The 23,164-nt window shown below is 42.7% G+C and overlaps 2 protein-coding genes and 13 non-coding genes across 15 annotated transcripts; all 15 read right to left on the bottom strand.

Moving 5' to 3' along the window:
• Nucleotides 1-103: 103 nt before the first annotated feature.
• Nucleotides 104-176, bottom strand: trnak-cuu (transfer RNA lysine (anticodon CUU)). The gene has a single exon. It is a non-coding gene; the product is annotated as a tRNA-Lys (tRNA).
• A 389-nt stretch (nt 177-565) lies between these two features.
• On the bottom strand, nt 566-638 carry trnar-acg (transfer RNA arginine (anticodon ACG)). The gene has a single exon. It is a non-coding gene; the product is annotated as a tRNA-Arg (tRNA).
• A 124-nt stretch (nt 639-762) lies between these two features.
• Nucleotides 763-851, bottom strand: trnay-gua (transfer RNA tyrosine (anticodon GUA)). Its single transcript is given in 2 exon segments — nt 763-798; nt 815-851. It is a non-coding gene; the product is annotated as a tRNA-Tyr (tRNA).
• A 2,268-nt stretch (nt 852-3,119) lies between these two features.
• trnak-cuu (transfer RNA lysine (anticodon CUU)) lies at nt 3,120-3,192 on the bottom strand. Its single transcript has one exon. It is a non-coding gene; the product is annotated as a tRNA-Lys (tRNA).
• Nucleotides 3,193-3,580: 388 nt separating this feature from the next.
• trnar-acg (transfer RNA arginine (anticodon ACG)) lies at nt 3,581-3,653 on the bottom strand. Its single transcript has one exon. It is a non-coding gene; the product is annotated as a tRNA-Arg (tRNA).
• A 124-nt stretch (nt 3,654-3,777) lies between these two features.
• On the bottom strand, nt 3,778-3,866 carry trnay-gua (transfer RNA tyrosine (anticodon GUA)). The gene is given in 2 exon segments: nt 3,778-3,813; nt 3,830-3,866. It is a non-coding gene; the product is annotated as a tRNA-Tyr (tRNA).
• A 615-nt stretch (nt 3,867-4,481) lies between these two features.
• Nucleotides 4,482-4,554, bottom strand: trnak-cuu (transfer RNA lysine (anticodon CUU)). The gene has a single exon. It is a non-coding gene; the product is annotated as a tRNA-Lys (tRNA).
• Nucleotides 4,555-4,944: 390 nt separating this feature from the next.
• Nucleotides 4,945-5,017, bottom strand: trnar-acg (transfer RNA arginine (anticodon ACG)). The gene has a single exon. It is a non-coding gene; the product is annotated as a tRNA-Arg (tRNA).
• Nucleotides 5,018-5,141: 124 nt separating this feature from the next.
• On the bottom strand, nt 5,142-5,230 carry trnay-gua (transfer RNA tyrosine (anticodon GUA)). The gene is given in 2 exon segments: nt 5,142-5,177; nt 5,194-5,230. It is a non-coding gene; the product is annotated as a tRNA-Tyr (tRNA).
• Nucleotides 5,231-5,832: 602 nt separating this feature from the next.
• trnak-cuu (transfer RNA lysine (anticodon CUU)) lies at nt 5,833-5,905 on the bottom strand. The gene has a single exon. It is a non-coding gene; the product is annotated as a tRNA-Lys (tRNA).
• Nucleotides 5,906-6,294: 389 nt separating this feature from the next.
• trnar-acg (transfer RNA arginine (anticodon ACG)) lies at nt 6,295-6,367 on the bottom strand. The gene has a single exon. It is a non-coding gene; the product is annotated as a tRNA-Arg (tRNA).
• Nucleotides 6,368-6,491: 124 nt separating this feature from the next.
• trnay-gua (transfer RNA tyrosine (anticodon GUA)) lies at nt 6,492-6,580 on the bottom strand. The gene is given in 2 exon segments: nt 6,492-6,527; nt 6,544-6,580. It is a non-coding gene; the product is annotated as a tRNA-Tyr (tRNA).
• A 600-nt stretch (nt 6,581-7,180) lies between these two features.
• Nucleotides 7,181-7,253, bottom strand: trnak-cuu (transfer RNA lysine (anticodon CUU)). The gene has a single exon. It is a non-coding gene; the product is annotated as a tRNA-Lys (tRNA).
• Nucleotides 7,254-7,570: 317 nt separating this feature from the next.
• Nucleotides 7,571-11,059, bottom strand: LOC144992537 (uncharacterized). The gene is made up of 5 exons (XM_078949256.1): nt 10,694-11,059; nt 10,468-10,520; nt 10,134-10,387; nt 9,750-9,995; nt 7,571-9,484 (listed from the first exon to the last, which is right to left on the bottom strand). Exons 1-5 carry the CDS (start codon nt 10,989-10,991, stop codon nt 8,830-8,832), a joined length of 1,506 nt encoding a protein of 501 aa, XP_078805382.1. The 5' UTR covers nt 10,992-11,059; the 3' UTR covers nt 7,571-8,829.
• On the bottom strand, nt 11,035-14,546 carry LOC144992517 (uncharacterized). Its single transcript, XM_078949209.1, has 5 exons — nt 13,752-14,546; nt 13,315-13,659; nt 11,481-13,073; nt 11,197-11,354; nt 11,035-11,076 (listed from the first exon to the last, which is right to left on the bottom strand). Exons 1-5 carry the CDS (start codon nt 14,416-14,418, stop codon nt 11,035-11,037), a joined length of 2,805 nt encoding a protein of 934 aa, XP_078805335.1. The 5' UTR covers nt 14,419-14,546.
• Between the last annotated feature and the right edge of the window lie 8,618 nt (nt 14,547-23,164).

The raw sequence follows: 23,164 nt of genomic DNA, 5'->3' as shown, positions 1-23,164 counted from the left end.
GGAGGGGGGCTTGGAGGATGACCAGAGCACCATTTTACTTGTGCAATGGCACAACAAACAAATAGCTTAACTGAAATCATACTGACAGCTTCAGTCAAGTCATCGCCCGACGTGGGGCTCGAACCCACGACCCTGAGATTAAGAGTCTCATGCTCTACCGACTGAGCTAGCCAGGCATGAAAGTCTTTCAGAGCCCTTGAAGAAAAAAAAACAAGGTACTAATCCAATGAGATGTGAACGACACATCTATTGCGTTTACAGCTGAGTACATTCAACCTTCTGGTGAAATTGTTTTGGCGCATGCAACAAGATAGCGAAGATTATCAGATAACAGCTCACTTGTGCAAATATGATGTCTGAAAGATTGTGCAAAATGGTGGCCATAAAAGCCGAAAGAGGCACTCGAATGTGACGGAAGATGAGATCTTTTCTGTGAAAGACAAGGTGAGGGTAAGCTTTGGGTCTAGAAACAGGGTGATTGTTGAGTGTGTCTTATGGGATTTTCATGATTTGCAGTGTGGGTTGGCTAATTGCTCATTTTAGCAATGTGGAAGTGACCAAAAGCCGAGCTAGCTAGGAGTCGAACCTAGAATCTTCTGATCCGTAGTCAGATGCGTTATCCATTGCGCCACTAGCCCCATGCGTTTGTATTCACGTGGCCCGCAGAGCGCAAAGATCCTCTTTTGCTCTTTCAGCCAATGAAAGGCAAAGGTCCATTTGCCAAAGAAAAAAGACAGTCAGCCCACCTTAAGTGAAAGCTCTTCCTTCGAGCCGGAATTGAACCAGCGACCTAAGGATACCTGTCCCGCTTCATCTACAGTCCTCCGCTCTACCATCTGAGCTATCGAAGGGAATGGAGCAGTAGTTTTCCAGGCCTCTTTATGGATATACCATGTCCCACAGACTCCTTGAAAGGGACCCATTGTGACTCAGGCCTTCTGCTAACAGGGGATGCTAGTGCGACACTGAACCATCAAAGGCAAGATTTGGTGAAATGTCTTGTCTTGAGCAAGCATCTGTGACTTGGTGTACCTTGATAACATCACTCCCTATATGCAGTTTAGCTAATTTGGTTCTTAGTTCTTGCTAGTCATTGATGTTTTTCCCCTATCCCAAGGTTCTGCTAAAGAGAGGTGTAAGCCTCTGTCTCCTTCATCCAATGCAGCTTGCTGAGGAATTCTGTGTCCATACAAACATTTTTCAATGATCTTTTTGCAAAGAATTGGCATGTTTCATAATGATTGCTGAACATTGACAGGCACGTTAAGAACTACTCATTTAAGGATCATCAAACACCTTTAGTGATTCTTAGCAACCAATTCCTGGTGGAGTAACTGAAGCTTATTGTGGGGGGGGCTTGGAAGATGACCAGGGGCCTCATTTATAAACGTTGCGTACGCACAAAAGAAGGCGTACGCCACTCTCTACGCAATAGTTGAGATTTATAAAAAGCAAACTTGACGGGAAAATGTGCGGTCCTTCACGCAAGCTCTGACCCAGTCGTACGCACAAAAACGGGTGAAATGAGAAACGGCGACACCGTCGGCAGATGTAAGAAACACGTGAAAGTGAAAATGACGATCCTGCCTCTCAGAAATAACATGAAGACTTCACAAAGCAAGTCTTACAATTAACAGCCTACACGAACACGAACACGTTTGATCGATCAGCAGTGAAACAAATAAAAAAATCAAACGAAAATTACAACCGAAATTCAAATGAACACATATTTGCAAAAAGAAAAGTGAAACATGTTCTGCAATATTGGCATGTTGTGCAATTCATCCTCATAAATAATATAAATAATATAGTTAACAGAACGAAATAATGTACACAACTGATATTCCCGTCAATGTGTCCGTCTGGCGGAGCAGATATAGGAGCAATCAGACAGACAGATGGATAGATAGAGAGAGATGCATTAATTCTCCACTGGGGAAAGTTGTTTTCATAGTAAAATATTTCTTCATAAGCTACAGAATTATGGTATTCATGCATATGCCTTTAGTTTGTTTTATTTTTCATAAAACAATGTATGGCGTATGTCTCAACCATTCAGAAAGCAACAAGAAATTACATTTGCGCTGATCAATTTCCCATTTCCACGTCGATTATACCCGACATCTGTAGCTTTTCAGATGTAATTAAATGGATGGAAATAAAATGCCCCATCACAATGCGTAATGACGCACAATGGCTGATCTTGCGCTCTTAGAAGATGTGGCAAATGGAAGAATTCGGAGTGAACGTATCTTTAGACAGCAAGGAGACTTGTTGGCAAACGAGGACGAGTGGCTTATGAGCCGGTTCCGACTTCCTCTGCGGGCTTTTGGGGGTGTGTCACCCCGTGCATCTGGCGCGTCGGTGTCCCCCTCCGCCTCAGTCACCACTCCACTTAAAAGGGATTCCCCAATTATTGCCGCCAGTCTCTCATCAGGAGGGGTCAGCTCCGGTGTCCCCCCCCCCCCCCCACACCCGTGTCTGCCAGGGGTGTGTGTCTGTGTGGGGGGGGAGGGGGGGGGGTGGTACAGCGCTAGACGTTTTTTTGCTTTGACTTTGATGTCCGACCTTTTCTTTTTTATTTCGGCCACGGTCCGAGGTTGTGAGGCTGCAGCATTTTCGGCGTCTGCCGCCGTCTGCCGCTCACGTGCCTTTTTGACATTATTAATGCCCACACTGTGTCCTCCAAACAACATTATTCTCCTCTTTTCCACCTCGCCAACGATAACTTCTACTTCACATTGAGTGAAGTTACGTTTTTTTGATTTTCTCTCCGTGTTTGGCATGATTTCAGAATCAATGAATATTCATTTGTGGGCGTTTCACGGACTATTTATGGGCAACTATGGGCGTGTGATGAGGCCGCAAAAGCTGCGCAGCATTTAGAATTGGTTGTGATTTATTAAGGGAAAGATGCGTAGGATGTGCGTGCGCACGGTTTTATAACTCCGAATATTTCTGTGCGTACGCACGTCCTATGTTTCATCCGTACGCCACTTCTGACGCAAATCCTACGCAAAGTTTTAGAAATGAGGCCCCAGAGCACCATTTTACTTGTGCAATGGCACAACAAACAAATAGCTTAACTGAAATCATACTGACAGCTTCAGTCAAGTCATCGCCCGACGTGGGGCTCGAACCCACGACCCTGAGATTAAGAGTCTCATGCTCTACCGACTGAGCTAGCCAGGCATGAAAGTCTTTCAGAGCCCTTGAAGAAAAAAAACAAGGTACTAATCAAATGAGATGTGAACGACACATCTATTGCGTTTACAGCTGAGTACATTCAACCTTCTGGTGAAATTGTTTTGGCGCATGCAACAAGATAGCGAAGATTATCAGATAACAGCTCACTTGTGCAAATATGATGTCTGAAAGATTGTGCAAAATGGTGGCCATAAAAGCCGAAAGAGGCACTCGAATGTGACGGAAGATGAGATGTTTTCTGTGAAAGACAAGGTGAGGGTAAGCTTTGGGTCTAGAAACAGGGTGATTGTTGAGTGTGTCTTATGGGATTTTCATGATTTGCAGTGTGGGTTGGCTAATTGCTCATTTTAGCAATGTGGAAGTGACCAAAAGCCGAGCTAGCTAGGAGTCGAACCTAGAATCTTCTGATCCGTAGTCAGATGCGTTATCCATTGCGCCACTAGCCCCATGCGTTTGTATTCACGTGGCCCGCAGAGCGCAAAGATCCTCTTTTGCTTTTTCAGCCAATGAAAGGCAAAGGTCCATTTGCCAAAGAAAAAAGACAGTCAGCCCACCTTAAGTGAAAGCTCTTCCTTCGAGCCGGAATTGAACCAGCGACCTAAGGATACCTGTCCCGCTTCATCTACAGTCCTCCGCTCTACCATCTGAGCTATCGAAGGGAATGGAGCAGTCGTTTTCCAGGCCTCTTTATGGATATACCATGTCCCACAGACTCCTTGAAAGGGACCCATTGTGACTCAGGCCTTCTGCTAACAGGGGATGCTAGTGCGACACTGAACCATCAAAGGCAAGATTTGGTGAAATGTCTTGTCTTGAGCAAGCATCTGTGACTTGGTGTACCTTGATAACATCACTCCCTATATGCAGTTTAGCTAATTTGGTTCTTAGTTCTTGCTAGTCATTGATGTTTTTCCCCTATCCCAAGGTTCTGCTAAAGAGAGGTGTAAGCCTCTGTCTCCTTCATCCAATGCAGCTTGCTGAGGAATTCTGTGTCCATACAAACATTTTTCAATGATCTTTTTGCAAAGTATTGGCATGTTTCATAATGATTGCTGAACATTGACAGGCACGTTAAGAACTACTCATTTAAGGATCATCAAACACCTTTAGTGATTCTTAGCAACCAATTCCTGGTGGAGTAACTGAAGCTTATTGGGGGGGGGGGGGGGGGGGGGGGGGGCTTGGAAGATGACCAGAGCACCATTTTACTTGTGCAATGGCACAACAAACAAATAGCTTAACTGAAATCATACTGACAGCTTCAGTCAAGTCATCGCCCGACGTGGGGCTCGAACCCACGACCCTGAGATTAAGAGTCTCATGCTCTACCGACTGAGCTAGCCAGGCATGAAAGTCTTTCAGAGCCCTTGAAGAAAAAAAAAACAAGGTACTAATCCAATGAGATGTGAACGACACATCTATTGCGTTTACAGCTGAGAACATTCAACCTTCTGGTGAAATTGTTTTGGCGCATGCAACAAGATAGCGAAGATTATCAGATAACAGCTCACTTGTGCAAATATGATGTCTGAAAGATTGTGCAAAATGGTGGCCATAAAAGCCGAAAGAGGCACTCGAATGTGACGGAAGATGAGATCTTTTCTGTGAAAGACAAGGTGAGGGTAAGCTTTGGGTCTAGAAACAGGGTGATTGTTGAGTGTGTCTTATGGGATTTTCATGATTTGCAGTGTGGGTTGGCTAATTGCTCATTTTAGCAATGTGGAAGTGACCAAAAGCCGAGCTAGCTAGGAGTCGAACCTAGAATCTTCTGATCCGTAGTGAGATGCGTTATCCATTGCGCCACTAGCCCCATGCGTTTGTATTCACGTGGCCCGCAGAGCGCAAAGATCCTCTTTTGCTTTTTCAGCCAATGAAAGGCAAAGGTCCATTTGCCAAAGAAAAAAGACAGTCAGCACACCTTAAGTGAAAGCTCTTCCTTCGAGCCGGAATTGAACCAGCGACCTAAGGATACCTGTCCCGCTTCATCTACAGTCCTCCGCTCTACCATCTGAGCTATCGAAGGGAATGGAGCAGTAGTTTTCCAGGCCTCTTTATGGATATACCATGTCCCACAGACTCCTTGAAAGGGACCCATTGTGACTCAGGCCTTCTGCTAACAGGGGATGCTAGTGCGACACTGAACCATCAAAGGCAAGATTTGGTGAAATGTCTTGTCTTGAGCAAGCATCTGTGACTTGGTGTACCTTGATAACATCACTCCCTATATGCAGTTTAGCTAATTTGGTTCTTAGTTCTTGCTAGTCATTGATGTTTTTCCCCTATCCCAAGGTTCTGCTAAAGAGAGGTGTAAGCCTCTGTCTCCTTCATTCAATGCAGCTTGCTGAGGAATTCTGTGTCCATACAAACATTTTTCAATGATCTTTTTGCAAAGAATTGGCATGTTTCATAATGATTGCTGAACATTGACAGGCACGTTAAGAACTACTCATTTAAGGATCATCAAACACCTTTAGTGATTCTTAGCAACCAATTCCTGGTGGAGTAACTGAAGCTTATTGTGGGGGGGGGGACTTGGAAGATGACCAGAGCACCATTTTACTTGTGCAATGGCACAACAAACAAATAGCTTAACTGAAATCATACTGACAGCTCCAGTCAAGTCATCGCCCGACGTGGGGCTCGAACCCACGACCCTGAGATTAAGAGTCTCATGCTCTACCGACTGAGCTAGCCAGGCATGAAAGTCTTTCAGAGCCCTTGAAGAAAAAAAAACAAGGTACTAATCCAATGAGATGTGAACGACACATCTATTGCGTTTACAGCTGAGAACATTCAACCTTCTGGTGAAATTGTTTTGGCGCATGCAACAAGATAGCGAAGATTATCAGATAACAGCTCACTTGTGCAAATATGATGTCTGAAAGATTGTGCAAAATGGTGGCCATAAAAGCCGAAAGAGGCACTCGAATGTGACGGAAGATGAGATGTTTTCTGTGACAGACTAGGTGAGGGTAAGCTTTGGGTCTAGAAACAGGGTGATTGTTGAGTGTGTCTTATGGGATTTTCATAATTTGCAGTGTGGGTTGGCTAATTGCTCATTTTAGCAATGTGGAAGTGACCAAAAGCCGAGCTAGCTAGGAGTCGAACCTAGAATCTTCTGATCCGTAGTCAGATGCGTTATCCATTGCACCACTAGCCCCATGCGTTTGTATTCACGTGGCCCGCAGAGCGCAAAGATCCTCTTTTGCTTTTTCAGCCAATGAAAGGCAAAGGTCCATTTGCCAAAGAAAAAAGACAGTCAGCCCACCTTAAGTGAAAGCTCTTCCTTCGAGCCGGAATTGAACCAGCGACCTAAGGATACCTGTCCCGCTTCATCTACAGTCCTCCGCTCTACCATCTGAGCTATCGAAGGGAATGGAGCAGTAGTTTTCCAGGCCTCTTTATGGATATACCATGTCCCACAGACTCCTTGAAAGGGACCCATTGTGACTCAGGCCTTCTGCTAACAGGGGATGCTAGTGCGACACTGAACCATCAAAGGCAAGATTTGGTGAAATGTCTTGTCTTGAGCAAGCATCTGTGACTTGGTGTACCTTGATAACATCACTCCCTATATGCAGTTTAGCTAATTTGGTTCTTAGTTCTTGTTAGTCATTGATGTTTTTCCCCTATCCCAAGGTTCTGCTAAAGAGAGGTGTAAGCCTCTGTCTCCTTCATCCAATGCAGCTTGCTGAGGAATTCTGTGTCCATACAAACATTTTTCAATGATCTTTTTGCAAAGAATTGGCATGTTTCATAATGATTGCTGAACATTGACAGGCACGTTAAGAACTACTCATTTAAGGATCATCAAACACCTTTAGTGATTCTTAGCAACCAATTCCTGGTGGAGTAACTGAAGCTTATTGGGGGGGGGGGATTGGAGGATGACCAGAGCACCATTTTACTTGTGCAATGGCACAACAAACAACTAGCTTAACTGAAATCATACTGACAGCTTCAGTCAAGTCATCGCCCGACGTGGGGCTTGAACCCACGACCCTGAGATTAAGAGTCTCATGCTCTACCGACTGAGCTAGCCAGGCATGAAAGTCTTTCAGAGCCCTTGAAGAAAAAAAAAACAAGGTACTAATCCAATGAGATGTGAACGACACATCTATTGCGTTTACAGCTGAGAACATTCAACCTTCTGGTGAAATTGTTTTGGCGCATGCAACAAGATAGTGAAGATTATCAGATAACAGCTCACTTGTGCAAATATGATGTCTGAAAGATTGTGCAAAATGGTGGCCATAAAAGCCGAAAGAGGCACTCGAATGTGACGGAAGATGAAATGTTTTCTGTGAAAGACAAGGTGAGGGTAAGCTTTGGGTCTAGAAACAGGGTGATTGTTGAGTGTGTCTTATGGGATTTTCATGATTTGCAGTGTGGGTTGGCTAATTGCTCATTTTAGCAATGTGGAAGTGACCAAAAGCCGAGCTAGCTAGGAGTCGAACCTAGAATCTTCTGATCTGTAGTCAGATGCGTTATCCATTGCGCCAAGGACTGCGCCCATCAGACGAGGTAAAGTTTTCAAGTTTTGTAGGAACGCATGCAGAGGCCGCGGGTTCGAGCCCCGCACCGGACGCGTTCGAACTGTTTTTTTTTTGGCCTCGTGGCTTTCTTAACCTCTTCTGCCAAGTTTGCCAGGCCTCATAGCAAATGAGATTTGTTAATAATAGAGTTCTAAACTATATGAAATTAATAATGGAATTATAAACTATATGAAAAATTAAGATTTTTTTTTCACCTTATTGTAACAGTGACTTTATTTTTTTATATTTATATTCACCTTATTTGTTGGTCATTTCATTCTGTAATTTGAAGTTAGATTCCTTTAGACTGGAGTTTGAAGAGAAAATGAATTTAAATGTATTTGAAAACATTATAAAGATTGACAATAAAGTTTGCTTTGAATCTTGAAACAAAATGAATTGAACAAAATGAATTAATGTACTACAGCAGCATAACAATATAATTATTTGTGTAAAAACAACTACAGATGTAATGTATTCACAATCTTCTAAAATCTGACTGTTGATTTAAAAGATGAACACAAATTAAAATACTCAAGTGCTCATGTAAAAGTTCTTTAATGCAAATACCTCCGTAAATGGCATCCATATGACAGTTTCTATCCAAAAATTCAATTATTATATTTTGATCAAATACTGAAATATTGAAATAGCAAATTTAAATGACAAATACAACTCAAAGCATAAAAAACACAATAATTCTTACAGAAAACACCAACAAAATATTATAGAAAAAATATATAAAAGATGGTATCATCATTACAATGTTTAACTTTAGAAAAAACAAAATCTATATAGAAAAGCACAAAAATAAACCGATATAAAACAATAGGTGCTTTGGATGTGCAGATTTTTCTGTGCAAGGACTGCTCTGTTTGTGGTGGTGTTGGTGGTGGTCCTTTTAAACAAGAAAGACAACTTGAAGCTTAAAAAACACAATAATTCTTACAGAAAACACCAACAAAATATTATAGAAAACATATATAAAAGATGGTGTCATTACAATGTTTAAAAAATTATATAAACCAGTATAAAACATTAGGTGCTTTGGATGTGCAAGTTTTTCTGTGCAAGGACTGCTTTTTGTTTAAAGTGGTGGTGCTGGTGGTGGTGGGTCATTTCCTCCCTTTTTTTTCCCATACCCACGCTTCTGTAGCTCAGCCCTCCAATTGTCAAATGACTGAGTCTCTGTTGCTTCACAAAACCAGTTCCCAAAGTACTGACGGTGGGATGGTGGCTGTCTGTTTCCACCGCATTTGCTGCACGTAATGGTTTCTGTTTTTTTAATGTATTTCCTTTTCATAATACCCATTTTTTCTGCTTCCATTTTCCTCTTTCGGTATTGTTGTGTCGTGTATGGCGTGCTGGAAAGAGGCTGAGGTGATGGCGGCACAGCAAGTATGATCGGCACGGCAGGAGGAGGAGGCAGGACAAAACTGAATGGGACATTTAAAACGGGAGGAACCAAAACCTGTGAGGTGGATCCTGATGGGATGATGAAGGGTGTAGAACTCAATTGGGGTGCTAGTGCCTGCAGCTGTGGCTTTGCCTTAAGTTTTGCCTCCCCAGCAGTGTTGGGCGGAAGCACAAAAATGTGCGGCTGAGCTGAGGTCCCCATCTGTAAAGGTGTTCCTTTCTGGAGTGGATCTGGAAGTTTTTCTGTAGCTGCCATGGAAGCAGCAGGTTGTGGGATGCCCTGGTTTAAAATGAGTTTTTCTTGTGCCCGGCACCGCCTGCTGTACCTGTAAATATGTGCAAAATGAAAAGGTTCAACAATAGAATCAAAACAGGGTAACAGCTCCAGCTGCCTTTGTGTTTATAAGATGCAAGACAAATGAAAAAGCCCCCCCTACTATTGTTTGATCCTATTTTTTGATTAAACTGTTTTGATTTTCCTCTATGCATTCTGGAGGATACAGCTTCTTATATTTTTCTGTTTGATGTTGTTGAAAATGTATTCATATAGACTGAAAATGTCATGTATTAAAATCATTCTAATTTACTTACCATTGTGTGACTGTAGCAGCATTTACTTCTGGGAGCTGGATGGTGGTCTCGCTCATAATTCTGGCATTTGAGACGACACACTCTCTAATCGTCCTGTACATTCGCACCACCATAGTGAACCGAGAAACCTTCTTCCCTTCGCATCGGACGGCGTTTGGGTACAAGGCACAGAGTCTCACAAAGATGGCCTCTGACACTCGGTTGCAGTCTGGCCACTGTGCAGGACTGTGAGCCCCGATAAAACACCTGAATGAAAAAAGAAGGGGAAAAGTAAGGACAAAAAAACAAGGATATATGATTTAAAGTGTTATTTTAAAACCAAACATTTTGTTTTGTGTCACTTCTTTTGGTGGCTCAGCTCTTGTGTGTTTTTTGTCTACTCACCTTTTTGTGCTTTCGACGCCGGGGGCTACAATTTTTTTGGTTGCTCTAAATCTACCCTGCTTCAGGTGGGCTTGGTGACGCTGGGAGTAAACTGTTTTTTGTTTGTCATAATCCCCCAATGACTGCCACAGGGAAACGATCCGGTTTGACTCCTCTGCAGTCACCACAAGGTTATTGTGCCGGAGGCCGACCAAGAAATCAGCCAGCTCCTGCACGGCCCCATAACCCTCCACGTTGTCAGGGCCGACAGAATCCTATAAAACAAGAACAACAATTAGTGAATCAAATTAAAAGAAAAAAGACATTTATGCTTTTGAAAAGAACTTAGTCTTACGTCACATGAAGAGTCCAACTGTTGAGGGGTTGCTGGCAGATCTGTTTTGGAGGCTGTAAAAGAAAAAAGCAAATCCCTTAATAAACAGTAACATGATAAATCCTTATAATGAAAGCACTCCTAGACCTTTTTCCCATTTGCAAAACAAAATACCGGTAAATAAATAAAAAACATACATACTACTTTACTTTTTCTTTTTTCAATAGAAAAGTTGAACTAAACTCACTGCTCTGTTCAGCGGGGGATAAGACACAAGGGGGAACAGAGGTGGTGGCGGAAGGTGATGAAGAGGGAGATGGTGATGTAGGTCCAGGCGCTGAGTGTGTCGCACTCGTTGAGGGACCCTCAGGAGGAGGAGGAGACCAAGAGGGGCCAGGCTGAGGGTCTGGAGCTGACAGACTGCTGGTGGGTGCCAAAGATGATGTTGAAGAGACTGTGAAGGTCCTCACTGGCTCCAAAGTGGCCACAGTGAAGTCTTCAAACTCTTCGGGTTCATTGAAGCTGTCTTCAATCTCCATGTCCATTGTCTCCGACTCTTCAACAGCCTGTCTGTAATCTTGGAGAACTTTACCAGTTTGCTGGTAAAGGTACTCCACCCCAGAAGTTCACCTGTAAAAGGCAAAGCACTCATTAGAAGAAGAAAAAGGTTTTGAAGTTCTTTTCAAAAAAAGTGTGCATACCTGTGTATTTCCTTGGCCCAGTATAGGGAACAATTTCCTGGCCAAGGACCTCTTCAGACAAACTGTTAGCAGCATGCCGCAGGAGATGGTCGTAGGAGCATGGCTGCTGCTGCTTGTCTGATGTGGCGGTTACAGCGCGGTCTTCATTCCACCTGGCCAGCCCATCTAACAGGTAGGCCTGGAAGAAGACATCACTTGCCAGGGTGCCTGTAGTATCCATGGAAAAAACAAAACAAAACACACGTTTCCATGCATAAATACATATGGCTTTGTATATTTTTTACAATATTTTAGGATTTTTGTGTTTCAAGGAAAGATAAAAGAACTACTTACCAGGGATGAACCTATTCAGGTGAAGATGAAAAGATTCAAGGGATGTTGAACCTCTGGCACAGCGGTATGTGGGCAAACGATGTCCTCCTTTCAGGATTGTTCCCGTCCTGGTGTACAGCTGGATGCCTGGGGGATCCTGGATGCAGGCCACATGTTTTGCCTGAGCAGCTAAAATGCCAGCCATGCGTTCCGAGTTGATCAGAGGGACCCCCAGAGTGTCGCGGCCATTGTCCCCGTCAAAAGCTTGGATGAGGCTTTTGATGAGAGCCAGAGTCTCCTGAGAGCCACGTGTCGTTCTCCTGCAGTGCAGGGCTAACTCACTGCGGCTAATGGACCTCAGCACGTCAGCATCTGAGGGATTGGTGAGCCTGGCAGAAAGTTCGGAGCGCTTTGCGATCTTGAGGGCTGTCAGATCTTCCTCATCCCACATAAAGAGACAGTGGCTGAGGCGCCTCATGAAGGATGCATACAGCTGGTGTGAATCCGTGGTGCAGCCCACCGAAAACCTTCTCATGAAGTGCCATATGTCCAGGCGGATGTGAAGGTCTTTCCACTTCTGGAACATTCGCCGAAGAAGCGTGTTTCCACAGCAGTCTCTGTCGACGTAAAGCACTTCAGGGGGAGGTACCCCAGCCACTGCATATCTCCTTATTAGCCCTTCGATCATTGGCCCCAAGCCAAAACCTTCGCTAGCAGTGAGCACAGACATTATTATTTGGCCGTGCTCATTGCCAACATTTGTTGCCCAGGTCGCTGTTCCAAAACCCCTTCCAGCCAGTTTCCGAGCCACTTTCTTGGTGGAGTCCAGCTTCAAGATGCGTCCATAAGTTGATGTCACTGAGGCCTTGACCTCAGTCAGCCTCTGGAGAACATCTTGGGCGTAGACCTGCATCATCCACCTGTGCTTTGGAACAGTAGGCATTGGAGGGGGAGGTGAAAACGTGACTGGTCTTATGAGACCCTTTTCAACAGCCCCTTTGACTTGTTTACAGTCCGTCAGGTACTGGACAGTCTTCTTCAGCCACACTTCTGAATGACTCTCCTGCACCTTCTTCCTAATCTGGCTGCTGCTGTTTCCCAGACCCCTCTGGCGCATCAAAGTGACCACCCTCAGGTCACAGGCAAGCTTGGATGTGAGGATGCAGGGAAACTGCCCCCTGTGCCCCACATCCAGCTGGGAGACGATGGCATGGCTCCAGCTGATGACCTTTCTTTTGCATATTTTGCAAACTAAATATTCAGATGCCACAAAGTAAGTTATGTCCAGAGAAATAACTTGCCTGATCTTCTGATGAACACCAGATGAGGTCAGAAGCCCTTTGTGGCAATCTGAATGAGGACATGTCAGCTTGACTTGCCAGAGTTTTCGGGGCATCCAAAGGAAGAGGGGGCTGCCAAAATAGTCTTCGGGCTGAGGGACATTGGTGACGTGCAATGGGAATTGTGGAGGATACCACCACAGTCTGTCCACCCTGCTGAAGTCCAGTTCAGGATGTCCTTGCGCTGTCCATTTGAAAAGAGCTTTGGACATCCATCTCTGGTCCACCTCAGGCAGTGTGTGGAGCCAGCCGGCTGGAAGACACACTCTTTGTGCTGAAAGGAAAAAGAGAAGGTAAAAAGTCTATTAATAGAATTTGTGCATGGATAAAATTTAAAATTTCAGGGGACACTTAAACCTTAAAGCTTTTTCAGTCAGAGCAAATGCAAAAGGGTTTTGTTTAAATATATAAATAAAAATGTTGGTGTCAGTGGTGTGTGTGTGTGTGTGTTTTTTTTTTTCTTTAAATGCATGCTTGAGTAAATACATAAAAAATTCTATATAAAATGTACATACTTGCTGAGTGAGATTTATCCCATCTGAGTGCTTCTGCCAGAAGCGTGCTGTCGTCCACTTCACTCGACACGGGTAGAAATGTGGTGGGAGTTTTTGGACCTGCAGCGGTGGAGAACTCCTCACTGGCTTTAGGGCCAAAGGCTGGTGGTGTCTGTGGAGGATTGATGGAGGTTTCCACAGTTGGGTGTGGGGAAGAGGGTCCTGCTACTGGGAGGGAGGAGGAGGAGGAGGAGGGGGAGGCTTCGAGGGTGAAGGGGGATCCTACAAGCGCAGGTGAGGAAGAAAGGGATCCAGCTGGCTTGTTTAAAGTTGTGGATGTGGAATGTGGCCGTGCATGTATCAAAGCTGAAAAACAACAACAACACAGCATTAACATCCACTGCCAATAAGATTTAATGTAACTCAGGGTTTGGAAAAAAAGAGAATTGTTTTCTTACAGGGTCTGACTTTAAATGGGGACGCCAGCCTTTTTACAGCTTTCTCAATGTTTTTGTCCTTGGCCAAATTACCCACTAATAGGGAAGAGAGAGACGCGGTGGAGATGGGCTGAGGAGTTTTGGGATGTGGTGGTGAACTGGGAGGTCTTGCAGCAGAAGGATTAGACGTTGATGGAGTCTGAGAAGAAGAGGATGCCATCGATGGTCCCGGCTGGCTGGACAAACTAGGCTGTGTCTTCTCTCGTGACCACTGCTCCTCTTTCATCGCCACAGCAGTTTTGGCAGATGGAAACATTTCCATGTATTCTCTGAAACTTTCTTTGTTGCTGGCATGATCCTTGGTGTCTTTACTACCCCCTGTTGGATCTCTCTTCATAGCAGCAACAAGGTAGGCAGCATAACCTAAAGCATTTTCCAGCAGCCATTTGAATGTCTGGCCCTGGAAAATACCAAACTGGATCTCAAAGAAGCCAAGAAGATGCTTTCTGTTGGAAAGATCTCCCTGATGATCCAGCAGGTTCTTTGTTGCCTTTTCCAGTACTGCTTCCGGGGACAAGGGCTTCATCCATGGCTTTCCTTTTTTTGCCTTCTTATAGGAATAGGCTTCCGATGAGTCTGACAAATTCAGAATGCCACTAGCCAGTCTTCTGAATCTGGGTTCCATCATAAAAGCTGAATGAATCAAATGAGAAAAGCAGATTGTAAACCATAAACTGAGCTGTGCAAACACAAGATGAGAAAATAAAATGCTACAGATTGAAGGCTTTAATACAGTTTTATTTGATTGGATGGATACATGTATTATTAGGGCCCGAGCACGGAGTGCAAGGACCCTATTGTAATTCGAATGTTTATTATTATTATGGCCCGCAGCAGTCATAGACTGCAAGGACCATATTGTAACTGGTACGAGGGTCGAACACTCAAAAAGTCCAAAACGTCAAAAAAACGCGTCAAAACGCCAAAAAATGGGGTCAAAAGTCGCCCAAAGCACACAACGAGACGACAATTGTGTAACGCAACAAAAATACACACACACACGCACAACACCCCCACACAAACGACAAATTTGTAGTCGCAAAAATGACGACAAAGACACAAAAAAGCCCCAAAAAGCCCTCAAAGAACGGGTTTAAAGCCAAAAAGACATGCCCAGCCTATAGTAAAAGACAGGCCGCATTGAAATACATAGGCCACCTGACTGCAAAAACTTCTATATTGTTTCTGCTTCGTTTCATTTTTATTATTATTATTACGTTTCTTCTTTCTTACTGCGTCTTTGAGCTCAAATTTGACCCCCGCCACATACTCGAAAACTCACCAAAATTGGCACACACCTAGGATAAATTCAAAATGAATTTTCGGCGAACTGAACGCCCCCCCCCCAAACCCGATGACGTCACAGTCGGCAAAACCGTAAAAAAAATGAATGGGGCCGAAATCTCAAATGGAGCCGATTTTTTTTTTTTCAAGATACAGTTACGAAACCAAAACACGGGTGTTGGAGATATCCTAAAGAAGTTTTGAAATCATTATGGGATGGCCACACGACCTACGGCTTGGCGGCCATTTTGTGGCGAACTCAGAGAAATGGCGATTTTCATGTTTTTTGACAATATAGGAAAACGAAACTATTGTTTAAGCGATTTTCACGAAATTGCATACACGTGCCACTAACACGATTCTACAACTGCCAAAGAAGTTTCGTTGACCTTTGACCTTGGTAACGGACGGCCATCTTGAATTTTCAAAAAAAAGCACCTTTAGTAACAGATACAAACGAAAACTCGTCCTAGGGATTTTCATCGATCTTTTTGAAACTTCTCGGGCATCAATGGCAAGCTACTGTGGACAAAATGTTGGAATTAGAAGTTGTAGAATTTGAAACGCGTGCGCGTGGCGAATTCGCAACCGTCGCCATTTTAGCTAGCTCGCACATATTATATCGGAATAGCCTGAAACTGAAATATGCGATTCCCTGGCCCACACTGAACAAAATGATGTCACATACGACAAAATCGATAAAGGAATGTGGCCGTGGTAATCAAAAAACGATCTCAAAAAAAAGTGCTGACTCGGCTAAAAAAAAAAAATTTCGGATTTTTTTTTTAAGAATTGGCTAACGAAACCCAGATAACTTTGTCGGGTATATCCAAAGAAAGTTTTGAAATCATTACGTGATGGCTACATGACCTTCGGTTTGGCGGCCATTTTGTGCCAAAATCTGCCATTTTGAGATTATCGCGATTTTACACAATATGGAAAAATGAACTTTTTTTCGAGCGATTTTCACGAAATTTGACTCGCATGTCGCTAGCGTAAGTCTACAATCACCTCTGGAGTTTCGTCGACCTTTGACCTCGGGAAAAGGCGGCCATCTTGAATTTTCTATAAAAAACACCTTTACCACTGGATTCAAACGTAAACTTGTCGTTGGAATTTTCATAAATCATCTCGAAACTTTTTGGGCATCAATGGCAAGCTACTGTGGAAAAAATGTTGGAATTAGAAGTTGTAGATTTTGAACGGCGTGCGCATGGCATGCTAGCAAAGTGGCGCACTGTTATAACTACCATGCATTTCAATACAATACAGTGAAAATTGAATGCATGCATTCATACCTGAAACAGATTACATTGAAAAACACTGGATATGGACATATAAGGAATGTGGGCGTGGTTAGCATAAAACCACTGTTGCTAAGGACGACAAAGGGTTTACTTTTACCGATTTTTCCGAAACTGACGTCAATCTGTTCGTCTTCTGAAGTGGACCAAAACATAAAATGGTTGCTATGGAGATAAAATAAACAGAAAAGCCGCCATTTTGGAAAAAGTCGTTTTTTTATCAACTTATGACATATAGCTTTCACCAATGGAGGAATGTGTTTTTCTGAGTCAGTTGATGATGCTGATTGCAATGCTAGCACTTTTAGCTATATTAGCATAACTAGCATAGTTAGCATAATTCTAGGGCGGTGAGGGCGGAGAGGGCCGCGGTGTTGCGTAGAATTGGGCGTGGAAGGCTGATTGCGTCTGCGGGCCATACAACGCCGCTTGCGGCTTTAATTATTATTACGTTTCTTCTTTCTTACGGATCCGTTGAGCTCAAATTTGACCCCCGCCACATACCCGAAAACTCACCAAAATTGGCACACACCTAGGATAAATTGAAAATGAATTTTCGGCAAAGAGAACGTCACCCCCCCCACGACGATGACATCACGGCGAGCGTTCCCGTAAAAAAAATGAATGGGCCGAAAATCGCTTATGGGGCCAAAAAAAAATATTTAAAAATACAGTTACGAAACCAAAACACGGGTGTTGGAGATATCCCAAAGAAGTTATGAAATCATTATGGGATGGCCACACGACCTACGGCTTGGCGGCCATTTTGTGGCGAACTCAGAGAAATGGCGATTTTCGTGTTTTTTCACAATATGGGAAAACGACACTTTTGTTCAAGCGATTTTCACGAAATTGCATACACATGCCACAAACACGATTCTACAACTACCAAAGAAGTTTCGTTGACCTTTGACCTTGGCAATGGGCGGCCATCTTAAATTTTCATAAAAAAGCACCTTTAGTAACGGATACAAACGAAAACTCGTCCTAGGGATTTTTATCGATCTTTTTGAAACTTCTCGGGCATCAATGGCAAGCTACTGTGGACAAAATGTTGGAATTAGAAGTTGTAGAATTTGAAACGCGTGCGCGTGGCGAATTCGCAACCGTCGCCATTTTAGCTAGCTCGCACATATTTTATCGGAATAGCCTTAAACTGAAATATGCGATACCCTGGCCCACACTGAACAAAACGATGTCACATACGACAAAATCGATAAAGGAATGTGGCCGTGGTAAACAAAAAACGATCGCAAAAAAAAGTGCTGACTCGGCAAAAAAAAATTTTTTCGGATTTTATTTTTAAGAATCGGCTAACGAAACCCAGATAACTTTGTCGGGTATATCCAAAGAAAGTTTTGAAATCATTACGTGATGGCGACACAACCTACGGTTTGGCGGCCATTTTGTGCCAAAATCTGCCATTTTGAGTTTTTCGCGTTTTTACACAATATAGAAAAATGAAGTTTTTTTTCGAGCGATTTTCACGAAATTTGACGTGCATGTCCATAGCGTAAGTCTACAATCACCTCTGGAGTTTCGTTGACCTTTGACCTCGGGAAAAGGCAGCCATCTTGAATTTTCAATAAAAAACACCTTTACCACCAGATTCAAACGTAAACTTGTCGTTGGAATTTTCATCGATTGTCTCGAAACTTTTTTGACATCAATGGCAAGCTACTGTGGAAAAAATGTTGGAATTAGAAGTTGTAGATTTTGAACGGCGTGCGCGTGGCGAGCTAGCAAAGTGGCGCAGTATTATAACTCCCATGTATTTCAATACAATACAATGAAAATTGAATGCATGCATTAATGCCTGAAACAGAATACATTGAAAAACACTGGATATGGACATATAAGGAATGTGGGCGTGGTTAGCATAAAACCACTGTTGCTAAGGACAACAAAAAGTTTACTTTTACCGATTTGTCCGAAACTGACGTCAATCTGTTCGTCCTCCCGAGGGTACCAAAACATAAAATGGTTGCTATGGAGAAAAAATCAACAGAAAAGCCGCCATTTTGGAAAAAGTAGGTTTTTTATCAACTTATGACATGTAGCTCTCACCAATGGAGGAATGTGTTTTTCTGAGTCAGTTGATGATGCAGATCGCTATGCTAGCAATTTTAGCTATATTAGCATTACTAGCATAGTTAGCATAATTAGCATTTTAGGTAATGTGTTTTCCTGAGTCAGTTGATGATGCTGATCGCTATGCTAGCACTTTTAGCCACATTAGCATAGCTAGCATAGTTAGCATAATTAGCATTTTAGGTAATGTGTTTTTCTGATTCAGTTAATGATGCTGATCGCTATGCTAGCACTTTTAGCCACATTAGCATAGTTAGCATAGTTAGCATAATTAGCAAATCCAGCCTTGACTAGCTTTTAATTTGCGGGCTGTGAGGGCGGTGAGGTCAGCGGTGGTCCGTAGAGTTGGGCGTGGAGGCGGGTTGCGTCTGCGGGCCATACAACGCCGCTTGCGGCTTTAATTATTATTATTATTATTATTATTCTACCGGAAGAGTCGCCTTTTTGAGGCCTTTAACATACCCCAAAACTCACCAAATTTGGCACACACATCAGGAGTCGCGAAAAATTTCGTATTTTATAGGAGATTGGCATGGGCGCAGAAAAACGGCTTGATAGCGCCACCTACAGTGACTTTTGTCCCGACGCCCCGCATACGCTTTAACGTACAAGCTTGATTTTTACAGGGCATGTTCTTCAGATGGAGACCTACAAAAAAGTCTGAAAGGACCCACCTGTCACTCGCACAGGAAGTCTGATATATTGAGGTCAATATGTCATTTTTGCTTCATTTTGGACATTTGCAGGCCTCACTCTAGAGCGAACTCCTCCTAGAGATTTGTGAATAATGACTCCAAACTTTGGTTTTGTAAACTAAACACATGTCCGATGTTAAATTGCGAAGCTTTTACGTTTTTACGGTTGTTTGTGACCGTGGCGGCGCGTCGAAAATGGAGGTCATTTTGAAAACACGCCATGAAAAGAAAAATGGCCATTACTCAGCCATGCAAAATCCAATATTATCCAAAGTTGATATGCATGATTGTAGTCTGACTTTGAACACATCTGCAGTGGAAGAATCTGGAATAGGTATAGCGCCACCTGCTGGTAAAAGGAAATGACATGTTTTACTTGGAGCATCACTGCTCCAAGTAGGATGAGCCGACACACCTCAAAATGATGTCCACCTGTTGAAAAGCCATTGATGTTTACTCTGATAAAAAGCCATAACTTTCAATGCGGGGGTGTGGTCGTGACAGAGCGGCGAAGTTGGGCGTCTCGCCATGCACACAAAAGTTGCTCTCACGTGCACATTCCTTGTCCAATCTCACTGAAATTCAATAGAGGTGATGAGGCTTCCATTCTGAACCAATGGATATGACAATCTTGGACGACCTCCATAGCGCCACCTAGATATTGACAAATACATTTTATGTCACATTCTGACCTATCTTTTCTCTGTGCTTTGTCCGACATTCATAAAATTACAACAGGAGATACTCATAAGGGTCTTCTCTCATCGTCTAAAGTTTCATGGGTGTACACCTGACGGTGCCTGCGCAAGCCACCACCAAACAGGAAGTGGTTGATTGCGTTGCAGTCAGATAATTAAAAATTCATAAAAAATCAGCCGTTTGTATCACGAGGCTGAGATTTCAGAATGAGAGGCGTCTTACATATCTCCAACTTAGATACACAGCACTTGCATGGGTGAACAAAAAACGGCTCAATAGCGCCACCTACCATGTTTGTTTTTGAGAGCTCCGCCATGTTCTTTAACATACAAGCTTGATATTTACAGGACATGTTCATCAGATGGAAACCTACAAAAAAGTCTCTTGGGACCAAGCTGTCAGTCGCACAGGAAGTCTGCTATATTGATGTCAATATGTCATTTTTGCTCTATTTTGGTCCTTTGCAGGCCTCGTTCTAGAACGAACTCCTCCTAGAGATTTTTGAACAATGACTCCAAACTTTGGTTTTGTAAACTAAACACATGTCCGATCTTAAATTGCGAAGCTTTTAAGTTTTTACGGTTGTTTGTGACCGTGGCGGCGCGTCAAAATTTGAGGTCGTTTCGAAATCACGCCATGAAAAGAAAAATGGCCATTACTCAGCCATAAATAATCTAATCTGATCCAAATTTGTTGTGCATGATTGTAGTCTGACTTTGAACACATCTGCAGTGGAAAAATCCGAAACAGGTGTAGCGCCACCTGTTGGCAACAGGAAATGACATGTTTTACTTGGAGCATCACTGCTCCAAGTAGGATGAGCAAACACACCTCAAAATGACGTCCACCTGTTGAAAAACCATTGAAGTTTACTCTGATGAAAAACAAATCTTTCAACGCGGGGGTGTGGTCGTGACAGAGCGGCGAAGTTGGGTATCTCGCCATGCACAAATGTTGCTCTCACGTTCACATTCCTTGTCTGATCTCACTGAAATTAAATAGATTTGATGAAACTTCAATTCTGAACCCATGGATATGACAATTTTGGACGAGCTATATATGTTCATAAATGATCATGAAGCATGATCATATAATCAAGCTTCATAGGAAATCAGCCGTTTGTCTCAGGAAGCTGAGATTTCAGAATTAGATGCGTCTTACAAAGCTCCACGTTTGAAAAGCAGCACTATACGTACGAGAAACATTTAACCACCTTAATCACCCTATTGTGCTGAAAGCAAATTTTTGGACATTTTGACTCAAGCAAATATTTTTATCATAACATCTGTTTAGTTTATCATCACCAAAATAAAAAAATATGTACATTTATAAAATGAACTGGTCAACTCTAGGATTTTATTTATTCAATCTTACATCCTCAAGCTTTTCATCAGTCTCCCCTGCTGCAGGAGTGGAGTTAGCCCCCCCCCCCCCCCCCCCCCCCCCCCCGGCTGTGTGCTCACATGTAAATTAGCCACGAGTGGCAGACAGAAAGTAGAACAGTTAGAAAGCCTAGTTCAACACTAAAATACAGCAATTTCCTTTGTTTTGTTTGTCTTTTATACATCCTTAGCACTAATCATTGCTTTTTTATTCATCCAAAATACAATTAACTTTATATTTTATCTTTTTTTTTTTTTTACAAACAAAATATATGAATGTGCTCCAAAACAAAACCCAGTCTCAGTACACTCCTACAGATGTAACATCAGACAGTAAATGTCTCTTTTATGCTTTTTTAATCAATGCTGCAACTTCTTTTCATTTCCTTTCAATACATCCAAAGAAATTAAACTACAACGACAACAAACACAACATATAGCAAATGTCTCTAAGAAGATTGTGTATATACATTATGTACCACCTTTAAACACCAAATAAATAACAAATCTTTCTAATACAATCACAAAAAATGGAACACAAAATGTAAAACCCAAATTAGAAATTGCAATTTTAAAAAGATACATTTTTCAGCAGCTTTTCAAAATCAATCACATATTTTACTCTTCTGTGGATGAAACAAAGAAGTCCAGAGCAATGTAGCCACTTCTCCAAAGTCTCTGTCACCTTCAGTTTTACACAAAGTCTGTGAAAATCCACCATACATTGGTCACATGTATTCAGAGACCTGCTAAAAGTCCACAATTGTAAAAGCTCTTATATAGACAACTGTTTGTTTGCTTGGAGCTCTAAATATAAAAAAATGCTTTTCTATCACCTAGACACAGATGGAGAACCATATCAACTGGATTAGTAACAGGGAAACATGTTTAGGTTTAAACTTACATCAATAGACAACATGAAGCTGTTCATCACATTTTTGACCTAAACATGTAAACACATCCTTGGCTCTGCGGTTAGGAAATGGTACTTGGGAATCTCTTCATACCAGGAGCCAGCCTGAACATTGGAACATCACCACAGTGCCCATCCAGACTGGGACAGCAACGGGGTCCACTTCAGAGCCGTGAGCTGCTGTGTTTAACTCCAGCTGTCCCAGCAAGGGAGACAACTGCAGCAACATCCACTGACCAAGCTGGCAAGCCCTGGCAGAAAAGATCCCCACAAGAAAAACACTGGCTCAGGCAGGCTGGTCAATAAAAAAATATAGTTTTACCAATGTCTTGCAGCTCGCAGATCAAGTGGTTTAGTTTTCCAGTAATGTCAGTCAAGAATACAAGTTCAGATTCACCATATTCAGCAGATATCTCCACCAATAGCACCTTAAAAATCCTGTTCTGTTTTGCTTTGCAGCTGAGGTTTTTTATGATTTTCACAATAGGAGTCATTATATGTCCAGAGCCAATCACTTCTGCTCATAAGGCCTACTGGTGAAAGAAGCAGCAGTAATGCAGACATTTTGGAAAGTCTTGGTCAGCTTTACAGTGAGTGATGAAACCTGTTTGTCGGTCAATCATAGCAGGAGCCCCGTCTGCAGGTATGGCTACCAGCTTTTCTAATGGTACCTTTTTCTGCACAAAAACTCCTTCACCGTGTTATACATTTCAACTCCTCTTGTAGTTGTCTGTTAGGGCAGATGTGTCAGGAATTCTTCTCTTGTGGAAACCAAAAGCTATGCTGTACTGTTGCCGTCCACAGACTCATCACACTGGACGTTAAACCACCTGCACTTTTCAAGATCCCGGTCCAGCTAATTGGCCAAGTTATCAGACATAGCTGACACTCATCTAGACATTGTAGTGAAAATTGAATGAGTTCTATTGTTCTCATCCTTAGGGACAGTGATAGCAATTATCATCATTGCTTGTTTCTTAATCTGATAAAAACCTTCTTCTACTTG

This window comes from Oryzias latipes, chromosome 6 (genome assembly GCF_053564925.1).
Source record: "Oryzias latipes strain Hd-rR chromosome 6, Olatipes_Hd-rR_3.1".
In the NCBI taxonomy this organism is placed as follows: Eukaryota; Metazoa; Chordata; class Actinopteri; order Beloniformes; family Adrianichthyidae; genus Oryzias; species Oryzias latipes.
Note: the sequence above shows the minus strand (reverse complement) of the source record. Positions and strands in the feature narration are given on the sequence as shown.